This window comes from Phyllostomus hastatus, unplaced genomic scaffold (genome assembly GCF_019186645.2).
Source record: "Phyllostomus hastatus isolate PE091 unplaced genomic scaffold, TTU_PhHast_1.1 phas_scaffold_501, whole genome shotgun sequence".
In the NCBI taxonomy this organism is placed as follows: Eukaryota; Metazoa; Chordata; class Mammalia; order Chiroptera; family Phyllostomidae; genus Phyllostomus; species Phyllostomus hastatus.
The window spans coordinates 35,912,177-35,928,636 of NW_025334033.1; the positions used below are offsets into that span (position 1 = coordinate 35,912,177).

General features: G+C 39.0%; 1 protein-coding gene across 1 annotated transcript; it reads right to left on the reverse strand.

The window, feature by feature from the left end:
• CNIH1 (cornichon family AMPA receptor auxiliary protein 1) lies at positions 1-13,519 on the reverse strand. The gene is made up of 5 exons (XM_045822646.1): positions 13,306-13,519; positions 8,632-8,700; positions 4,185-4,297; positions 2,967-3,110; positions 1-903 (listed from the first exon to the last, which is right to left on the reverse strand). Exons 1-5 carry the CDS (start codon positions 13,384-13,386, stop codon positions 876-878), a joined length of 435 nt encoding a protein of 144 aa, XP_045678602.1. The 5' UTR covers positions 13,387-13,519; the 3' UTR covers positions 1-875.
• Positions 13,520-16,460: the final 2,941 nt, after the last annotated feature.

Consider the following 16,460-nt stretch of genomic DNA (forward strand, 5'->3'; position numbering starts at 1 on the left):
TTAATTTCAGAGTTTTATTGTATTGCACTAAAGGAACAGCAGGACAGTATAACACAATGTTCTCTTTCATTCAGTTTTGTAAATCTAAAGTACTTGCAAATTCTTAAGACTACCTTTACCACCAGATTAGAACAGTAAGTAATAACCAATTTCTTAGTAAGTAATGTCTTACAAATTAAAACACATTTAAAATAGCTTTAAATGCATTCTTCATAAGTAATTCAGCATGTTTTTATATCATATTCACTTATGCTTAAGAATTAAAGCAAGTATATTACTCTGATGGAAATATGGGAAATCTCTCATTCATGCAATATATAGGATATATTCAAGTCAAATGGAAAAAATCCCACTCTTCTTTTTTTACTGTATCCATATATAATCATCTACATGATAGATGAGGAAACCCCTTAAGTTTCCCACAGATCAGATATCTATTTTCAGTTCATCAGAAGCACCTGGTATCTACAGCTGATTAGATGGCATTTCAACAAAACCAAAATGAGCCCTACAAGTTCCTATAAACAAAAGCTTCCAATGGACTAAGGACAGTCAGTAATTAATGCAATCATTCAAGGGATTGTGGCTGTTCCTTAAGGAGTGCAACTTCAAACCTGTCAACACCAGAGGTAATCATTTTATATTAATGTATACGTAATTCCATTTAAATTCTTTATCCGAGTATAACATATGAAAACAGTCTTTCCACAAGCAAAAAAAATGTGGAAACATTTAAAAAATAAGGAGTCATTTTTTTTAAGTAACTGATCAGATTCCATAGGCTACTCTTGGAAACAGGATCTTGCTGGATAGAATCCATTCGTTTGGTGGCTTTTTGCATGCACTTAACTGAACCAATTCTTCTGTATGTTGTTCTAAGAGCTCACCAAAACATAGATCATGCTGAAAAGGAAAAAGAAAGCTGTTAATTCAAACATTCCTAACTATAAAAACTAAGAGGACCAAAAACTCAAGTCTGTTCTATACAGTAAACAAGTCTGTGGTATCACACCATCACAGAAAATAAAAAGACCAATGCCAAGTTCACAGTATGATTTTAATTTGCACTTACGGACTTTTGCCTAAGGTAGGACTTGGCTTGGTGCATGTGCTATAGTTGTTCCCTATTTCCTTTCCAATTTTAGCAAGCAGAACAGCACAGCTGAAAGCTTAATGGGGGATCAGAGCTTAGAGAAATCCAAAACAGCACACTACAGGAGAGTTGAGTCTATTAATAGAAGCAAGAATCTCCAAAGGCTGGCTTCCTGCCAGATTAGGTCTTCTCTATACATGACCTCCTTGCATCCTCCAAGCAGTCCTAGGTGAGTACTATTATTATCCCCATTTTACAGACAGGAATGGTCAACTACGGAACTTTCCCATTAGAGAAAGGCTCTAGACAACAGCAGCAGGGTTAAAAAGTGGGACAAACAAAATAAAAACCAACACCCATTTGACTTAGGCTTAAGGACTACCAGATAATTCTATAAAAAGAGTGATGTGGAAAAAGTGTGCTTCAAAATCATGTATCTCTAAATGATTTCAAGGAGTTAAGCAAACTCAATAGACAATTTAAAACAGAAATGAATGCCCTAGTGGCATCATCTCCTGGTGAGCATTTTCCCACACTGTGCACCTCCAATTTTACCATTTATCCAATCATTCATTTCCTTCAACAATGTTTTAAGTGCCTACTATATGCCAGCACTGTTCCAGACAGTTGCTACAGAAACCCTAAAAATGAAGACAAGAAATTGGAATGACACATGGAGCTTCACTTTTCAGAAGATTCACTACCTTTGTTTCACATATGAGTGACATCTGTAGATACACTAAAGGATACTCATTTTTCACAGTTATAACCTCCAAAAGCCTAAGAATAACTTGATCCTAAGTTTCATCTAGCCCTCCTTCAAGCATCCTTTTCTACAATGGAAATTTATGTCATGTGAAGAGAACTATGAACATAAGCCTACCAGATTGATACTTAGCAAGTTTTCAAGTAACAAACAGGAGAGGGAATGAAAGCCAGTTATTATAGCAATTTCATCTCATACAACTACTTTCCTTCATATTTTGAAAATCAGCTGGAAAAGCCCTCTCTAACTGAATATAAACCAGCAAAAGGTGAGAAAAGTATATTCATATCACTTAAAGAAAAACTGTAACACCGCACCTGACAATGTCCTTTCCTGGTTTCACTAAGCAGCCATTCTACCTCACCTACAGCATGCTTAGAGCAGGGCTTCCCAAGCGGGGCCAGTTTGGCCCCACAGGACACATTTTTTATTATTATGCCTGGGGAAGGGGGTGCTACTGGCTAGTCGGGGAAGGACACGGATGCTGCTAAGTCTCCTACAATGCACAGGACAGCTCCCCACAACCAGGATTCATCCAGCCTAAAATGTCAACAGTGCCAAGGCTGAGACACCCCAGCCTAGAGGAATGACAGAAATCCATTATGTTAGAAAAAGAGAAAAAGTGATTATTGTACTATCCCGCAAGACAGAACTATTTCTTTCATTCATCACTTTCAGGTCAAGCAAACCGTAAGATAAAGGGCAGAACATAGAGTTTTTGGAGAACAATAGAGAAAAAATTAAACACAATCTTGAGACTGATTTTTTTTTCAAACTCACCAAGCAATATCCCCACAAAGCCATCACTTTACCATGGAGAAAGAGGATTCTCCTTCACTCACTGGATGAGTCTGAAAACTTAGGAAGCAGCATCCCTCACCAAACTATTTGCCTCTGACAGCATACCAGTTGGCTGCCCTGGAGATTACCAGCATATTCATATTCCAAGTATGTGGATTTGCTGGTGTGCACTGTCATTACTGGTTACCACCATTCAAGGCACTGAGTTATTCTTCAAGTGGATTCTAAGGTGTTAAGATCATAATGCCTGCAAACTTTTTAGGCAGTGAAGTGAAATCATGTTTTCATTTTATTTTTTGAACTTACCCGTATAGGTAGTAAAAAAAGGCTAGAAGATAAAAAGCTAACTTGCACCATCCTTCTTTCTGACAGTATGCTAGAATGTCTGCATTCATGATGGTTGTAGGGTCGTAGAGTCCTGGTCCACTCATCACTGGTCTACTCATATACCTGGAAAAAAAATCATCCATTAGCCACTCAAAAGGGAGCAAACCTTCAGGATAGAAGGAAGAGTTTTCCCCTAATATTTGTTACAACAAGAGGTGGTCCACACAGGGAAGAACATTTTTAGTTAGAAGTGGAGTTCTTTCCTTTTATCATCTTAATTTTAAAACTAGAGCTCCTAACTGAGCAGAACAAGACAGCTAAACAAGTCACATCTGGTCTCCTCTACACTTTATGGGAAATCCAAGAAAAAGAGGAATACCTATAAAAAGGAAATAAAATTTTTCTTTTAACTTTTTATTTTCACATAATTTTAGACTTACAGAAAATAGACATAAACACTTCGACCCAGGCGTTCCAAATGTTCACACTTACCACACTTGCTTTATCCTTCTCTTCCTCATTTTATCTCTAAACATGCTCACTTTTTTTAACCATTTCAGAGTCAGCTACAGACATGATACCATTTTACTCCTAAACTCTTCTTCAGTATTTATTTCCTAAAATCGAGGACAATGAGATTTTCATGTCTATTTAAAACAAAAAATTCTAACTCCAGAGATCAAATAGACCTTTTAGAAGTTATGAAATATGCATGTTTTTATAAATAACCAAATTTAAAATCATAAACATGGAGAAAAAAGTTAGATACACACTATATATATAGATTTACATGAAGTTCAAAGACATGCAAAATTAACCTAAGTTTTTAGAAGTCAGTGCTTCTCCTTGGAAAGAACAGGTGTGACTGACTGGGATGGGGCACAAGGCAACCTCCCAGGGGTTAGAACTGCTGTATGTCTCGATCTGGGGGGTGGTTTCACATTCATTGAGCTGTACACTTCAGACTTACACACGTTATTGTATGTAAGTTATAACTCATTTTTAAAAACTTTAAAGAGCAATAATGTAAGCTCTTTAAGACTGATTAAATCAGTTATTTGCTCACTCACTTGATTTTTAAAATAAATACCAGCTAATTTTCATTTTTTACTTAGGTCACTCACATGTAAGATCACCACATTAACCACAGCATAATTAAAATATAGGAAAAGTATCAGAAGTATATCTAAATATTACCTCCAAATATGATATGCCAAGAGGGGCATATTGAGCCCCAGTGTCAGCCACTCTGCTGCACAAAGAAACATGACACAGAAGAAAGCATGGATGAGGTACTCTGGGAGTACGAGCTGGAAGAAAAACACAAGCCAGTTAGTTATCAAAATGCCTGGATAAAAATCAATTGCTAATTTGGAAAGGAGGTGGCAACCAAGTTTCCATAATGAAAAATTACTGTTTTCTTAGAATCAGAGATGAAAGATGCTACTGAGTGTCATTCCCGTATTTAACTTTTTACCAAATGCAAGATTACAAGCAAACAGATCAGAAAATAGAGCTTGCATTAAAAAAATAAGATAAAACCTAAAATTTAAAATTCAAATTCTTAAAGCAATAGGTTATATTATACAAAGTTACCACCCAGATTATTCAGTTATTTGCTAATCAGCTGGAATACTTTTTCTTTCCACCATTCAAAACTGATAAAAATACAAAAGAGATATCTGATCACATGCAACATGATATTTAAAAAACCCACAAAAAACTCCCGTCAAGAAGTTTACGCATTAGTGTTTTTAAGTCTTTAACAGAAAGCAGGAATGCCATATGTTCAGTATTTAACAAATCACATCACATTACCACAGAGTAACTTTTCAATGGAAAGCCAACAGCCAATAACCTCAGCACAGTCAGGGAGGAAAGACCTCTAATACGCACAATGCAAACGACGTGCTTTCTGCAATGTAGGAGGGAAAAGACTGAGTTCTAACCCACGAAATTGAAACTTCCCCCCATTCCTGAGCTTCCATTCATTCTTACACGGCCTTCCTGTTTCTTTAAGCCTGCTTTCCAATGAAATGCTACAGACAGGTCAGACCAGTAGAAGAAGCTCAGAATTCAAGAACAAAATTAATCTTTTGATAGTAGGTAGTATTAAGTAAGGAAAAATTAAATCAAGCAAATTGCTTTTTATAAAATGACCAGGAGTTAATGCTTTGCTTTAATTTATTTTCTCATCCTAAAGATTTCAGCCTAATGACTTTGTTAAGTAAAAAAACCAACATCTTAGTGTCGCAGGTTCAATTCCCACTCAGGGTACATGCCTGGGTTGCAGGCCATGACCCCCAGCAACCGCACATTGATGTTTCTCTCTCTCTCTCTTTCTCCCTCCCTTCCCTCTCTAAAATTAAATAAGTAAAATCTTTAAAAAAAAAAAAAAACATCTTTCATTGCAAGTTGCAGCCAAAGGACTTCCTATAAGTCACAGCTGCAAGGCCAGTTTCTCAACTTGTCTGCATCATATCAAATTAAAGTTATATGAATCCTCAACATTATCAGATCTTTCCTTAAGGGAAACCACAGCTGCAGAAATAATATAGTTATACTCTGTATTTCAGTCCATTTTCTAAAACTCCCAAATTACTTTTTCCAGTTAAAAGGTATAGAGAAAAGTTTCAATAAGTACTATTTTAAATGAAATCCCAGTAAAACCAACTAATCCACACCACTAACTAGATATTTTCTACAAACTTAAGTATATACATTTGTAAATAGCACTAACCTGTAAGCCAGCATTTATTTAACATCAAAGTTAAACATCTACAGTCTCTAAACAAGAAAATGTCCATAGGCAATCTTTAAAACTCAATGACTACAACTAAGGACAAACCAAAGGGAAAAAAAGACATGTTATTAGGAGTTCTACCATAGCTGCTGTTTATAATCCTAGTTTAAATTACAGGACTTTTCTTTTAAGAAAATTAAAATTGGCCCCCTAAAAGCCAACTGATATCTAACAATAAAAATTATCATCCAAGTTTTCACCCTACACTTACTGGCTGAGATACGGGGAGAGAATACTTTTGAAAGCATGATCCCTACTGATCTGAAACGACACAAGTAAGAGTGAAAATAATCTGCAACTCCACCAGTTCTAATTTGAAATAGGTGCCACACCCCCTCCCCCCCAAAAAAGTCCAGAAACTTTTATTATGCACCTCTCATAAAAATCACTCCCCTCCGATCATTCTTTAATGACAAAATTTTCCCGTAAGTGGCACAAAAGTTATTCCACTTAGGAACTAACATTTACACAAAAACTAGTGTTCAGAAAACAATACCTCATGCAAATATGGCTGAAATGATAGCACTTAACATGCAAATCATATTATTCTCTAATTAGGTTTCACATTTTTTAAAATAATGATATTTGTCTTCCCTCATACTTTGGCAGAATTGTCAAAACAAATTTTTAATAGGGAAAACTGTCAGATGCCCTGCTAAAGCCAATTATCGGCACCCTATCCATAACACAACTCGTGCTTGCAGGAAAACTTCCTTCGCACCCACTGCAGCATTAGGGTGTCCCAAGCACTTCTTTTCTATGTGAGAATCTCTTTCCATTAAGAAAAGCCAGCAATCACAGTTTATGTTAAAATGAAATGAGTCCCTCTTAAATTTACAGTAAATTAGGAAAATACAAGAGCTTGGGCTTAAAAATAAAACTCTCTAGGTTCAAATTCAGGCTATCCCTTAGCAGTGTGACCTTGGGCTGAGTGCTTTCATCTCACTAGGCCTCAGTCTACTCTCCAATTCATGAAAACAACAATACGCATATATGAGAACTGGATGGCAAAACCCAGGTAAAGAGGCTCCGCTCAGAGCCTGGGACCCAGGAAGCCCAGGCAGGCACTCATCTGATTTCAGCTATTATCCTCATCATCATTTGTATTTTTGAAGTAATGAAAAGCCAAAGAAGATTGAATACTATTATTAAACAGCTGTGAAAGAAGAAATCTCCATTTCTAAATGTCTTTGTAACAATTAGTTTCAACAGAATGGTGTCTTCCAATGAGCATTACTTTCCAATGAGAAGGCCGACATCTCATATTTTGTTTCCTAAGAGCAGAGAACAGCTAATTCAAGTTAATACTTTTAAATGTATCTACTCAAGTCATACTGTGACAGTTCTTTAAAGACCAACTAGAAATCTATTCCATCATTTATATTTATCTGGGAAACAACAATAAAGTAGCAAACAAACTTTATAGAAACTTTCAACCTTTTTCATCTCATGGCATACCTGAACTAATTACTAAACTTCTGCAGCACACCAAAAAGTATATTTTTTGTCAATCTAACAAAATAGGTATAATTTTTATTCATTCACAGCAGACAGCTATTGTTCTATTGGCTGTTGTCATTTTTTTTATGACAACCCAAGGGAAAAGAGGTCAGTGCCCCAACTAGTCAGGTATTGCATGTTTTAAAAATTCTTGTGGCACACCAAATGAAAATCACTGTTATAGACCCTTTTCCAAATAAAATCTCTCTAGCAAGCTAGTGAATGCAGTTTGACACAACTGAAGTCTACACAAGTTCTCGTCTTCATGAAGGCATTTTTAAAGATAAACTGTTGTATTCTATTTCTCGAAAATATACCCACCGCTTTCTTACACCTTCCAGCTTCTGACCAGCTAGGTAAAAGTGAACCCCTACAGGCTAATGAGGAATCTTCCTAAATGAGGTAAATGAAGTAAAAAATATAGAAAGAACCCTCAAGCACAATAGATCCAAATTATTATTAAACTAGAGCTCAGAATGTAGGTAAGTCAGGTCTGTTTTAGAAATTTAGAGTGGATCTGTATTAGAAATAATTACGTAGATATCTGCATACAAATGGTTATCTACAAAATTTTGGCAGGATGAGTGCAGAGATCAGCATCACTGCAAGATTGCAGAGCCTGAGAACAGAGCTATCTACCTAAACAGGCTCTGTAAATGCAGCTGAAACAGTGAATTAATTCCAGAACAGACATAACCAAAGATAAAACTAGACAGGGTTCTCAAGACTCCCTCACAGTAACAACAGGTAAATATCTCACTGCCTATTGTAGTCATTTTATGTTAACCAACTGTTGAATACTGTACTGAAAATTTAATATAGAAGTGCCTATGGCTCTAACATTTTTTAAAAATGTATAAGCATTTAACAGCTTTCCCTACTTGACTGGGCCAGCAAGCGTTTGCATAAAATATGAAATTTCATGAAATCATAACCTCAACAGGCATATGAATGAGCACAACAAACAGAACATTTTACAAATACAAATGCCTAACCCTCCCCATGAAATGAACGTAGCATTAAAACATTAAACTAAAAAGCAGTACACACCTTTAATGCAATTTTGACTCTTTTAATCTTTTTGACCTTTTCAACTGTCTTTGGCCGACAATGTAAAAAGCAGATTGGAAGAATGTTAGTATGACAGCTGACAAGATCACCAGCAGATTAATAATAGTCAGAATAGTCAAGCAGGACAGGAAAAAGAATATTTTTTAAAAGTGCATGTTTCAAAAAGTACAAATATATCATGCTACTGAGACTACTGGCCATTTTCAAATTATATCAAGTTAAAAGCAAAAAGCTTTAAAATCTAAAGAAAAATCCAATACCGTAACTTACAGGATTCAGGGTATTACACTGGTCTATAGGATTCTTGTAATCAGTCTTCAGCTCATCAAATGCTATAATCTACAATAAAATTAAAAGAGTTAGGATCTCTCACTTTAATAAAGAGAAGCAACAGACCTGCCCATCATCAAATAATAAATGAATAAAGTTAATAAAACAAAAGGAAAAGTGTACCAACATTACATGTGCCATTTACAGCAAAGTCAACATGAACTAATCCAGAACCAGACTCAGATTTAAACTAAAAATACATTTATATTACCACTAAAATGATCTGACACCACTGTGACAAACACCTTCAATTTTCCTTTTTTTTCTATGCCTCTTCCAAGTTATTCTGACTTGAAATGATCTTCGCCCCACCCACAACTATTTATCAAAATTCCTCTTTACCCTAAAAAAAACCTCCTTCCTCTGTCAACTCCTCTCTGCAGGAGATTCCCTTGGGCAGGCCTAAGTGCCTATCTAACTTCCCAACAGCACAGAGCTTTATAATGCCACCAATATAGTATTCCTTGCATCAGAGAAGAGTACTGATGTACGGGCTGTGTCCCCCTCCAGACTGTGCCCCTCAGGATGAAGTGTTAATTATCTGGGCATGCCCCTCCCTTGTCACAGTGTTCAGTGGGACACTAGAGATGGACTCCCATGCTTCAATGTGTTCCCTTTTGTGCCCGAACACATAACATTTCAAAGTCCTGCTTCCATCTGGAAATGCAAGAAATGGTCTCAGAATAAACACCAGGGGTTACTCAACACCATGGCCAGACCACCGCGCACAGAGTGGAGTTTCTACACAGGACAACAGGCCACATGGGGTCTCCGAGACAGCCCAGGCTCCTGCTGCCAAGCACCCTGGCACGGGCTCTGCACCCAGAAACTCTGTTTGTTCAGGAGGGAGGATTCTTCTGCCCCAAGAGGCATCTTGTTCCCATTCACCTACAGGCACCATACAGGGAAGAGCGGAGCCCCGTTCAAGGCCACTATAAAGGTGATCAGTCTGACCTCCTTGCAAGTCCTATGCACATTCCTACCACAGGTGGGTCATTTCATCCGGTCACCAAACCAAAGACTGAATAAGGGTAAGCCCAGGTAAGACAAGTTTCTCACATGAGTGAAACAGTTACAAATGTGATGAGAGGAGAGAGACTGCACCCATTTAAAATACAAGGCAAAAATGCTTTTGTCCAGACTTGAGAAATGAGGCTTTAACAAACAAGGTCACTAAACAAAGAGCTTCAAAATGTACTAAAATATCAAAATAGGGGCAAGGTACTGTTGTGGTATTAAAATAAAAAGCCAAAGGCACCAGGTATATGGGGGAGGTATTTTAGTTGCTACCACTAGTCACCTGGGGGACAGAGGACCTAATCCACCCTTCCTCTTGTGGGTTACAAATAGCATCTTTATTATGTGTGATGGTGTTACTCGATATTACCAGTAACCAATGGAATCATATATTTCTAGATTTTAACATGCTGTTTGATTTCCCAATTAGGTTCTGAGTGAGCTTCAGAAAAAAATGAGTTTTTCTTTAATTTCATAAAACTCACTAACCTGACCTAATAAAAATGTTACTAAATAGGAATAGAAGGAAAATAATTAGACATCAAAATGTAAACTCCATGAAGGCAAAGATTTTCACTGCTATGCCCAAGGGCCTAAAATAGTGCCTGGCACACACTTAAGTGTTTAATCAATATTTACTGAATGTAAGGAAGGAAAAAAGAAAAAAAAATAGCCCTATGCTAAAAAAAAAAAAGTACAGAGCACACCAAAAGGAATTTTCCTCTGCTAATAATCCCTAACATATATTAAGTGTTGAAAATATAAACGTACAGCCCTGATTTGGTGTGGCTCAGCTGCTGGGTGTTGTCCTGCACAGTGAAAGGTTGCCGGGGGATTCCCAGTCAGGGCGCGTGCCTGGGTGGTGGGTCTGTTCCCAGCTGGGATGCACACAAGAAGAAACCAATGCACGGATGGATGTTTCTCTACCTCTTTCTCCCTCCCTTCCATTCTCTCTAAAAATAAATAAATAAAATCTTCTTTGAAACATATGAACATACAATTAGAAGATACTAATTTCTGATTATTTATAAACATTATTAGTCAGTTGCCCGACATTAGCTGTGACATATCCCCAATGTGTTTTAGCAATCAGGTTCAAGATAAGGACCATAATCAAAGATACAATTACCTGCCTATAACAAGATCCGATTTAATAGCAGAGTACAAACTTTATGTTTTAAAACTAACCTTTTCTTTAAGACATTCTTTTTTTAAAAGATTTTATTTATTTTTTTTTAGAGAGAGAGAAGAAGGCAGGGAGAGAAACACTGATGTGTGAGAGAGAGAAACGTTGATTGGTGCCCAACTGGGGAGATGCCCAACCAACTGAACCACACCAGTCAGGGCTAAAACTAACCTCTTTTTTATTGTACATTTTCTTCAGGTGATTTCAAGGGCTCTTTTAATGAGTATGTTGCTGAATGGGTTTCTGTTTGAGAACTATAAACTAGCTTTCAAAACTCTTCTGAAGAGATTTGTTAAACTAATGGTTTTCAAATCCTTTTGCAACTGTGCATCCGGACAAAGATGTTCACAAAACTTCCACAGAAGTGCAAACACAGTAGAACAGATAAATCCCTAAAAATACCAAACGACCCAATTGAGGATAACTTCAAATCTGATGCACATCTTTAGGGAATGACTTCTGCATTTTTACCTTTCAAGTAAGTCTGTGCTCCCAACTCTATTCCCCACAGAGCATCGATCACATGAATTAGGACTGAACTGACAGATGTTATCATCAGCATAAAAAACATCTCTCACACAACAATTAATGTAAACAGAATTTTGTGCATTTATACTCAAAATTTCCAAATGAGTCTTATGACAAATAAACCACCTTAGAAAATAAACAGAAGGTTTTGTAGTAGATTGAAAAATTAAATCTATTTACTTAGAATTTTCTATTTGCTCCCAAAGAATGGATAATCCTCTGGACCACTAAGAAATTCCTACGGATAAAAGCTCTCCACTAATACGTAGAGTACAAATAATTTTTCTTTTTGATTCTAAAACAGGACTTAAAATTATCTACTTCACCCAGGCACAGATTCATTTCAAAGCTAAAATTCCGATTTTTTAAAAGTGCAGTTCAGGTTTTCCTTAAGCTGAGCACAACCTGGTTCAAAATGTAAAAACAAGGCCATCCACGGCTCTCTTCTAAGAATCCTCATCACTCAGAAAACAAAGAGGATCAAGCAGGAAGTGACTTAAGTCCACATCTACAGATGGAAGGGAGCCACACACTTCAGTTTCATCAGAGGCTTGCACAGCCTGGAGCTAGTCTGCATTCCAGATTATCTTCATTTATTGTTCTTCCACCAATGAGCCTAAAATGCTCTTCCAGTTACTGGTTCCTACTGGCAAGCATTTTGAAGGAGCAGTTACTTAACAGCTCACATAAGCATTCCCCACTGCACAAACGGTTGAGTTCTTAACAATTATAATCACACTGTTTAGCAAAAGGAAATGGATTTGTGATCTCACTCTACCTTTGACATTATTTTTGTGCAAGACACTGCTGCCATTTAAATAACTCTGTCCCTTTATGTCCCATAAACAAATCCTTGTTATGGGCATAAAACCTGACTTAAAATTTACATGACAGTGAACATGCCCAATCATTCAAATTAAGGCCAATATTCCAGAAGATAGCACAATATAAAGAGGGGGACAGAGGCAAATATAAATTTTTAATGAATGCTGATTTCCAGAAGGCTGCTTTTAATTTTGCACTATAAGAACAGGATTCCTTAAAAATCTCTTGTAGAAATGTATCACTGGTAATTTAGTTGTTCCTTCCCGGGACCAGTAAGGATGTGCTTTCTATCCTTCAGCATGTTAGTAAAAGAAGGAAAAAAATGTCCCTAGAGGAGCTTAATTAAAACTATCTTTACTAAATCAAGCTACCCAAAATAGAGGTGGCTATGAAGACTGTCTCTTGAGAAGATCCGGCGGTCAAAGTATGATTTAGGGGAAAAGTTCGGACATGAGGTCAACAAAGTAATCAATCCAGTCTGCACCAAAGTTCACACGCAAACAATCCGAAAACAGTGATTCTACTTGAAGATCACCCAACAAGTGGTGACAAGTAGACTGGAAATTCACCTAAAGTGGTATCACATTTGTGTCATATTTCTGCATTTCGAAAAGAAAGTCAGTCTATATTAGTAAGTCGAAAAACTTCATTTCCGCTAAGAATGGAGCGTGCCTCTCTGGGCCCTCGTCTGCCTGCCGGGGGATGCGGGATCCGGAGGTGCCGAGCGGTACCCCAGCCCAAGGTTCGCGCCTGCGAAGAGGGGTCCCGCAGGGCCCGTCAGGATCGTGACCGCCACACCCAGCGAGAAGCTGCGCGTGTGGCCTGCGCGGGGACCCAGCCCGCGCATCCATCGAACCACCCACACCTAGTGTCTTCCAGGACCTGCACCCCCGGCCTACCGACCGAGGGCGTAGACCCTGGGCAGCGCAGCCTGCACCTCCCCGACCCTGCCCCGCCCCACTGTCCTCCGCCAACAGTAGCCACCCCGACCGCGGGCCCGCGGCGTGAAGAAGCTGCGCCGCCGCCTCGCCCTCCCTGCCCCGGCGCCAGTTACTCACGTGCCAGATGGCGAAGAAGATGAGTGCGGCAGTGAGCAGAAGCGCCAGCATGTAGCAGAAGGCCGCGAATGTGAACGCCATGGCCGGGGAGGAGGAGCAGGGAGCAGCGCTGGTGCCAGCGGAGAAAGACGGCGCAGGGCCCTCTGGGTAAAACCATTCACTTCCCGCGGCCACAGCCAAGACCGCTGCTGCTGCCGCTGCCGCCGCTGCGGCGCCCGCCCTTCCAGCGCGCCTGCGCACTGACTTGGGTGCCCCGGCGCCCTCTGATGGTAGCCGTCTGCTTGCACTTAGGTTGGCCGCACAGCTGATTGAAATTTCCTTCCTTATCTTGTTAATTCTTTGAATAAATATTTATTGAATGAGAGCCTAATATATTTCAGGTACTGCGCTTTCCTTTTAAATACAAAGATGAGTAAGCTAATACCTGATCTGAAAGAACTTAGTTTGGTGCTGGAAACGAACACCTAAATAAATCTTTACAATATTATAACCCTGTTAATGGAAGTCTGCAGCTTGTTACAAAAAGGGCACACAGCCCACCTTGGAGCGTTGAAGGCCGGATTACTGTTTATTAAGCTCAGGCGTACATGATGAGTAAAAGTCGTCCAGGTAAAGGGTATCTTAGCTGAAATCACCAGCAGTTCTAAATTAATGGAACCTAGGGCAAGATACTGTTGAGAGTTAAAAGCGCGTTAGGGAGGATTCACATCTAGAGGGTCTTATGTGCTTGGATAAGAAGCTCGGATTGCATACCTCATAAGCCAGTGTTTTTCAAACTGTTTTGTTCACCATGCACAATTAGACTTTTTTCATTGCAACCAAGTAGAACATCATATTGAATTACAGAGAAGTGGACACCTGGATATAGAGACAAAGAAATATAGCTGAAACAAAAATTTCGCAAAACAAAACTAAAGATCCATTAGTGCTTTCAAATATATTCTTTTTGCTGTTTTGTTTTTAATACTGGTTGTGACCCACAAACTTAATTCGCCACCTGCTGATGGCTGTTGATGGAAGTGGAAATCATTGAAGGCTTTTAGGCAAAAGAGGGACATGTTTAGAATGTCATTAAAGAGTGCTCGCAGTAGAATATTGTACAGTGAATGGTTTAAAGCAGAGTATCCAGTTATATCCAACAGAACTTTCTGCAGCGGTGGCAATTTTCTTTATCTGCACTGTCCAATACAGTAACCACTAGTACATGGGGCTACTGAGCATTTGCAATGTGGCTATTATGACTGAGAAACTGAATTTTAAATTGTACTTATTTTAATTAAAATTTAAATAATCACATTGGCTAGTGGCTACTGTCTTGGACACTGCAGGTCTGTGCCACCAGAATTATGTGGTGCCTTTGTGCAAATTACAAACGTACACTCTCCAGATAAACAGAGGTCCATACCAGGGCACAGGAATGCAAGCTATACTTTACCCCCACTAACCTCCTTGTCCAGCCACCTGTGTGCAGTACACAAACTGCCCAACTGTGCACAATGACTCTGATTAAAGGAGTATAAGACTGGAAGCAAGGAGCCTACAGCAGTGGTCCTGGCAAAAGTGGCTGTGGCTATGACTAAAGCAGTAGAAGCTGGAAGAGAAAGGAGTGAAATATCTGTAGTGTTTGGGAGATAAGCTCAGCAGGACTTGACTGATGGGACACTATGGTGAGAGAAAGATGTCAAAGAAGACTTATTCAGTACTGGAGGCCACAGAGGCATAGCAAAATACACCACTGGGCAACATTTATCCAGGAGAACTCATAATCTGATGAAAGGCAGATGCAGCCACCCGGTCTGGGGGTAAATAGCTTTGGAGGATTGTCCAAGTCCAATGATGATATTCAGCCCCCTTACTAAAAATGTATCCAATTTACATTACACACTAAGAAGGAGCAGCTGGACAATGTTCCACCTAACCACGGCAATATCCCCCTGCTGACCACACAGATTCTTTGTTCCTCTGTGAGTGACAAATGTGAAATATACAAGGACACTGAGCAACAGAGGTCAAGGCCACAAGTGGAGAGACACTAAAGAGAAAGCAGTCTGCAAATGCAAGAGTAAGCAGAATCTGAGAGTAAGTTGGAACCCTAAATAACACACGTTATTTTTGAGTAGATCAAAACCATGTCTTAGCAAAAGTAGCTACTTCCTCTACATGGAACATGCTTGTTTTTTAAAGGAAAATGGAAAATTATTAAAATCAATAATCATCCAAAGTTTAATGTGTTCACTGCTTGGTTGCTATTTGTATCTGCTGCTCATGTCATCCTGGGCCAACCTCATTTTACTCCGAAACATCAGAGAACCTGACTTTGGGAGTCTAATAACTCCACTGGCTTGGACAACAGGGGGAAAGAATCAGGTTTTTGCAGATAATATGCAAGTCCTGAAGCATCTGAGGTGCTGTTCAGCTAGCACTGAGCACCATTCTCAGTGTGTCTACATGTGGTAATTAGGCTAGCAAGTAAGTGCATGGGTATCTGCTTTATCATATGTTAGTCTTTGAATTTTATACTCTTTTGTGCTTAATCTTTCCATTGTACACTTTTAAACTTGTATATTCTGTTGTTATGAGAAACATTTTGTAATTTTTTTTAGTAAAAAGTTCATAACTTGAAAAGAACCCATTTCCCCTCCAGTTCTACTGGACTAGCTCCATTTCATTTCTCAGAGTGGGCCACAGGCTAGAAGAATGGTAATGAAATTCTATCGCTCACCTCCAACAGCACAAGGACTCTCACCTTTGGAAGCTGGGTGTGTCCTTGCTAGGCCAGGCCTGGGGCAGGTGCCAGTCCAGCCATACACCACATTGCACTGTCCTGGACTGGGTGCAATGGTGTGGGCAGGGCTGAAGGAAATCAGCAAGGGAGGGTGCGGTACTCTACAGCCAGCAAAGCCAGGAGCCATTACCACCCACAGGCCTAAAGGGTTGTAAAAGGAACTGAAACTGAATTCATGATGTGACCATGGCTATGAGGCAGGAAGGACCAAGATGGGCCATGGGTGAAGGGAAGTCAAATTGGTTTTGAGTAAACCAAAGCAGTGAGAATGAGAAAAGATTAACAAGTAAATGGCCAGGTGGTTCAACCGCAGGAACATGGAACCAGACAGGGAGATGCTTTAATACCCTAATGGCAGACAATCAACAAA

Bases quoted from the DNA above. Each gene is read 5' to 3' on its own strand.
- CNIH1 (XM_045822646.1), bottom strand. From the start codon at position 13,386: ATGGCGTTCACATTCGCGGCCTTCTGCTACATGCTGGCGCTTCTGCTC. The intron at 8,701-13,305 runs GTGAGTAACTGG...ATTTTATTGTAG, and splicing joins TCTTCTTCGCCATCTGGCAC to ATTATAGCATTTGATGAGCT. The intron at 4,298-8,631 runs GTAAGTTACGGT...TTTTTCTTCCAG, and splicing joins AGTGTAATACCCTGAATCCT to CTCGTACTCCCAGAGTACCT.